General features: G+C 46.2%; 1 protein-coding gene across 7 annotated transcripts in view; it reads right to left on the bottom strand.

The window, feature by feature from the left end:
* Positions 1-5,793, bottom strand: part of XDH (xanthine dehydrogenase) — a 72,424-nt gene extending 66,631 nt beyond the window's left edge. For 3 of the 7 annotated variants that reach the window (XR_015949120.1, XM_088666623.1, XM_035111472.3), the window contains exon 1: positions 5,601-5,793. Coding sequence is in view for 5 of the 7 variants with exons in the window: in XM_088666623.1 (XP_088522749.1) it covers positions 5,601-5,642 (42 nt within the window). In the remaining 2 variants the exon portion in view is untranslated. Of the gene's footprint in view, positions 1-3,250; positions 3,473-5,600 lie in introns of those variants that run through there. The other 4 variants (XR_015949119.1, XM_088666620.1, XM_088666622.1 and 1 more) reach the window with 3 other exon arrangements.
* Between the last annotated feature and the right edge of the window lie 645 nt (positions 5,794-6,438).

The raw sequence follows: 6,438 nt of genomic DNA on the forward strand, positions 1-6,438 counted from the left end.
TTGTCTGACTTTAAAATAGGATTAGACAAAAATCCATGAAGGGCAAAGCTGTCAGTGGCTAGTAGCCAAAATGGCGACATTCTCCATTAACTGCCAGAGGCAGTAAAGCCTCCCAATACCAATTGCTGGGTAGAGAGAGTCCTGTTGTGCTTTGTTCCTGCTTCCCACAGGCGTCTGGTTGGCTACTGTGAGAAAAGGATGCTGGCCCAGAGGGCCTTTGTGTTCTTCGGAATGCTCAGTTATGTACAAGTTGTTGTTGTTGTCCCAGTGGAGAATTCTAGCAGGAAGAGAAGGTGTGCCAAGCAGCTTCTAAAGAAACACTGGAGGAAATTCCTCAATAAAGAGATTGATTTTCCAAACATGTCAGGACAATAACCGCTTGTGCAGCTGTCTCCCATTTGGTTTGACTTGCTCTGCAACTTCTTTTTTAATCCTTTCCTGCTATGCCCAGGTATTCCATGCCCTGCGCACATCCCTTTCCTCTTTGGAAACAGAACCCCTGTATGCATATGCTTCTTTCCTTCCAACGCTTGGCCTCCATCAAGCCCTCCCATATTTATTTTTAAAAAAATACAAATTGTACTAAAACAGAAAGAATTGCATGTTATTGTTGTATATCCAAGTTGCTTTACAGGCATGATTAAAAGTAGCACTAGAATATCCATCCACCTTTTTTGGGGGGGGTGTTATCTACTGCCTACCCTAGGACTTAATGTTTCAAGCTGTGCTACTGAAGAAACATCTGGCAATTGAAAGTTCCATTTGCCTGCTGACTGCTGTGGCAAACTGAATGTGGTGCTTTATTTAGGATAAGTTCCTGGGCCATTTTCTCCCATGTTTCTGTATAAAAAGTACGTCTTTATGGTGCTTAGAAGCCTGTTCGTTTTGATGTTTGGCTGCATTAGGCTGTAAATTTGCAGCTAATCCGCTTCACGGTTGCATTCATTGTTCTGGTTTGTCCCATTTTGTATATTTTAGTAAAAATTTGCAGTTTCTTTGTTCTGACTTCTCACGTTGTCTTTTGAAACTGACATCCCCTGGGGAAGGCAGGAGGTTTCACAAAACTGCCCTGCCAGCTTTAAGCTGCTGCCACCTGTTTTATCAACCTAGCAGTGGTGACAATGCTTCTGGGAGATCCTCTTCCCTCCCAGCGGGGCTGCAGAGTGAGTGCAGGAAGCATTGACAGTGACTTCAAGTCTGATTGACTTAATAATGACCAGTCGGAATGAGGGCAAATGTCCCCACGACACAGCCTGCTCCGGCCAAGGAGCACAGTTTGACGCAACTCCTTGTTGCCTTTTAATTTATTCAGAACCTCTAAGGGTGAGAGTTGGTTCTGGAGAACTCTTAATCAGGAACATCCCAACCAGCTCAGCCTCAATTGTTAGCAATTCTGGTTACTTTTATTTGCCCTTATTAGATAGACACTTAGGTTTTATTTTGAAGACTTTGCCCTTAGGGTCAGAAGGACAACATTCCTTTGCATTTCTCTTCCTGGCTGGAGGGCATGGAGTCTCTGTTGTGATTATTATTAACAGATTATCTAAGCACATTTCTTCCTCATGCGCAATAAGGTGATCATGTGCTCCTAGCTCTTACCACTGCACAAGCAACTGAAAAGTGTTTATTCTATGTTTACATCACCTAGATTGGCAGAAGACTCAGGGCATACAAACATAACACATTCCAGCTCTACAATTTTTATGGTTCCTGTATTACCCTTTCTACTTAGAACTATGGGAATTCTTCATCTTATTTTACCCTAGAATCATAGAACTGTAGAGTTGGAAGGGACCACCAGGGTCATCTAGTCCCACCCCCTGCAATGCAGGAATCTTTTGCCCAATGTGGGGCTCGAACCCACAACCCTGACATTAAGAGCCACATGCTCTAACCAACTAAGCCATCTCAGTTCTATTATATGCTTTAGGATAAAGTGCTTCAGTTTTTTTTTTTTAGGTTTTTTTCCTCCCTTGCTTTCTTAATCCTGGTCGCTGGACTCAATCAAGTTTTGAATCATATGCAGAACTCATATATGCCACAAGACATGGGGACACCTACTCATTCAGCTTTAAATGTGAGTTAGACAAATATATGGATGGCAGCAGCTATTCTCTGTAATGTTGGATTGATTATTTATATGGAACCTCCATATGCAGAGGCAGTATACCACTGAACACAAGCTGGGGAAGAACAGAAAACCAACAAAGAGCTATTAACCTCAGAACCTAGATTGTGGGCTTCCCTGTGGCACCATATAGTTTGGCCCCATACATTTTTGAGGGCATGTTTTGAAATTGAAGCAAGGGAGAGGGGCATCAGGATTGGAGCTACAGCATAGGAGGGGGGGGGTTATGCTGTTTTTCCAAGGGAAGTCCCCTTCAGAGCCCCCATAGCAGCTTCCCCCTCAGACAGCTCTAGCAGCTTTACTAGGTGAATTCATTTTGTCCGGGCAGCAGTGTGTAAATGAATGGTTTACAAGCCCTCCCCCACGCTACTGCTCCTTATCTTTATGTGGTTAACAGGTAAACACACCTATTTCCCCAAGAGCAAGATGTTAAGGGGAGGGGGACAGTTTCCACCTACAATCATCTTGCGCTCTCATAAGCGGTCAAGCGACATTATCTTAGCAGCCGATACATAGCATAAATTAAACAGGTGGTTAAAGACACACACCAGCAGATTTGCCCGTGAAATAAGAGTTGGCTGGTGAAGTTTCATTGTAGATTGTGTGTCTCTGCGAAAGCCGTATCTTATCATTTCTCCCTTATCTCCCGGCCCCATAGCCTTGAAGTCACACGCAGCAAAATACAGCACTGGTTATTTTTGCGATGTCAGGGCTATCGGCAACAGAGACGAAGTAACCTTTCTCACCAGCTGCAGGACAAGGTATTATGTTCTGTTCCAGGCTCTCGGTCAACATTCCCAGGGGGTGTGTTGCAATGCTCCACCCATATGTACTTCAAGCCTCCTGTTCCGGTAAGCATTGCATAAATGACGGGCTGCCGCGTTTGCAAGGATCTGAACAAACGGTGTGCAACAGAGCTCCGTATTCAGAACTTCCAGGTTATGGTCTCCACCTCCCCGTTTTATCCTCATGACAACCCTGTGAGGTTGAAGGAGCTTCCTATCACTCTAACCACTACACCTCTTGCAGGTTTGGTCAGCTTTATTTAGCACATGCACCAAAATAAGCTATCCCTATGGGTGGGCTGATGGGTAAAATACCAGCCTATCTGGAGGTACTAACCTTAGGCAATTTCCTGGTCTTGTGAAACGCACCGCTGGTGAGAAACATGCAGAAAAAACGGGACGACAGTGGTGTGATCAAGCTTGCACTTAGAATCTTAGAGCTGGAAGGGACCCAAGGGTCATCTAGCCCAACCCCCTGCAATGCAGGGATCTCAGCTAAAGCATCCATGGCAGATGGCTATCCAACCTCTGCTTAAAGAGCTCCAATGAAGGAGAGTCCACAACCTCCCAAGGGAGACCGTTCCACTGCCAAACAGCGCTTACAGTCAGAATATCTAAATGCCGTTTAAAATATACGATGTGGGAAGCAGCCCTAACCCAAGCGGAAATGGCAGAGAGAGGCAGTGGCACAGGTCTGCTGCACAAATACAAAGGGCCACGGCTCCGAAGCAGAGCATCTGCTTGGCATGCAGAAGGTCTCAGGTTCAATCCCTGGCATCTCCAGGGAGGGCTGGGAAAGGCTCCTGTCCAAAGCCCTGGAGAGCTGCTGCCCGTCAGTGCAGACAATACTGAGCTACATTGACCAATGGTGCAACCGTGTAGCTGCCCTGTGCTGAGTCAAACCACAGGTCCACCTAGCCCAGCATTGCCTGATCCAATTTAGCTGTTAAGAGATTTTTTTATTTCTACTTTTATATCCCAACTTTCCTACAAGGAGCTCAATGTGATGTACCTAGTTCTCCTCCCCCCCCCCTTTTGTCCTCATAACAACCCTGTGAGGTAGGCTGGGCTGACAGTGAGTGCCTGGCCAAGTGGGGATTTGAACCCTGGTCCTTCAGGTCCGAGCCCAGCACTCTAACCACTACACCACATTTGCTGGAGGTCCTATGCCCTGCCTGCCCACCCAATATCCTTTTAGCAAGAGGTGCTGAGGGGTAGAACAAGGTACATGCAGCCTTCAACCCTATGAGTTGCAGGTGTACAATTCATCTCTGAAACAGGTGTGTAAATGGGGTCCCAACTGTGCCCTGGTGCTTCTGGAAGAGCTGTTGACTCCTGTTAAGCCTTCCATTACTACTACTTTTTTGGAGTGACACTTGTAGGACACACACTGCGGAGAGGGCCAGATTCCTGCCCAAATGTTAGGTCAGTCAGATGTCAGCACTCTGCTTTCCTAGCAGCAGCCTTGCAGTCACTAAAGGACAAAGCGCAGGGCAGGGCAGTCAATTTGCTCTGTGATTTGCTGCCGCAGCTCAACCCCTGCCTCCACCCCTGGCCCTTCCCAACCGTGCAACGCATATGGAAGCTCTCTGGATCTCCCAGCACCCAAAGGTGTGCCCTGATTGACACCACTGGGCAATAGCAACATAGACCCATCTGTTTGCTCGGGAAGGTCAGCTCCAGCCCCGGGCAGAGGAACAGAATTCCACCATGCTGAATCAGATTAATACCACTATTTATAGAGGGGGGGTGCTGATTCGTTTCGGTTTGTGTACTGCAGTCTCGTGGCTGGAGTAAAATCTCCACAGTGTCAGGCAGCCCCGGCTAAATTAACCTAAGCATAGTCTTGCTGGGTCAGACGGAACGACTAGCTGCAATGCTCTCTCTCTCTATCTCTCTCAAATGCAAAAGGAATGGAACAACCTGCCTCCCCACCCATGGCATGCAACTGCTTCGCTGGTAATCACTAGCATTTGATCTCTTTATGGAAATCGCTGTGGGTTTGTAGCAATCGCCGTGCTTGCTTCTGTAATTTAATTTAGGGAGGTGATCCGTCCAACAGCAGCTGCCCAGGACTGTCACTCAGTTGTTTGTTGCTGGCTGGACAAGCTACAGGCAGAGGGTGTTAAGAATAGTTATGTTATCTACGTTACAGGTAGTCGCATTTTTAAAATGACATAGAAAGCATGGTTTTCCTTGCATGCACTTCATTCACTGGGCATCTTTCAGCAGCCTTCATCCACTCTGCTTTATTCCGTGCAAGTTTAGGAAATGCGGGTGTTTTTTGAATTGGGGTCTATCTTTTTTAAATGTTACTATTTCAGCAATGAAACAGAAGCATTCTCTGGAAGAAACAGGCTGAAAAGCATTACAGATCATTATTATTTTTTGGTTAAAAGAAAGTTGGATACTGTACTATCTTTCTAAAAGAGAGAGCGCAATAGCAGCAACCTTCCACTTGGTCATTTGGTTAACGTGTCTCCCTTACTCTACATTGAGAAAAGTTTTAGCAGTTCAATAAAGTTCGCTTGTTTAACAAATGATGATTTTTCAGTTTCACAAATGTCCCAAGGCTGTTTAGCTGCATGTGGAGCACAGTTCTCGATAGTGCAATCTGCAACTCGTGAAGTTAATCCAAGGGTTGAGATACAAACCAAAGAAAATTAAATGTGGGGGGTCTCCCCTACCTTCTTGCCATTGACAAAGAAGACCAGCTCATCTGAAGTCATCCTGTTCAGCTTCCTAACTTCATCCAAGAGCAGGGCAGGATCCCAGATCACACTTTTCCGAACAGTCCCAGCACCACAGCAATCTGAATCCCTGCAATGGCAGCCCAAGCAATAGAAGGAGTTCCTTAAGAATCTTTCACCTTATTCCAACGGTAGTGTCCTGGGAGAGCCCAGGTTATATAAGAGCCACCCGGAGGCGTGCCAGCTGCACTTGGCTGTGCCTTCTCTTTTCTTTTTCTTTTTTTCCCCCCTCTCTAACGATAGCACAGGAGAAGCTGAACAGAACAAAGTCGCCGCCCCTTTCTATGGCACAAGATTAGACTGAATCACTCTTCAAGTACATTGCTGTTCCAATAGATCAGGGCACCCAGAACCTGGCACAAGAAAGTTTGCCAACAAGTCGTGCTCCTGTTCTTTCAGCTTCCGGGTAGATTTTCTAACCACTTCTGCCACCTCTACCACCCCATTATGCCACCCACCTAGCTATAGCTTCATAGCAGATTTTACTAACTTAAAAAGAAGCATGTTGGTTGTGGGATCCCATGGCTAGATTCATGCACAGTTAAAACAGGGTTTCCCAAACTTTGGTCTACAGCTGGTTTGGACTACAATTCCCATCATCCCTGACCACCGGTCCTGCTAGCTAGGGATGATGGGAGTTGTAGTCCAAAAAATAGCTGGAGACCCAAGTTTGGGGAACCCTGAGTTAGAAGGTAGCTTAAGGCTGGAGACAGGAGTGCCTACCCCACAAGTACCTACGGTATCTGTCAAGCGCACACTCATCTGATCTTCTCCA

Source organism: Zootoca vivipara, chromosome 3 (genome assembly GCF_965207765.1).
Source record: "Zootoca vivipara chromosome 3, rZooViv2.hap1.1, whole genome shotgun sequence".
NCBI lineage: Eukaryota > Metazoa > Chordata > Lepidosauria > Squamata > Lacertidae > Zootoca > Zootoca vivipara.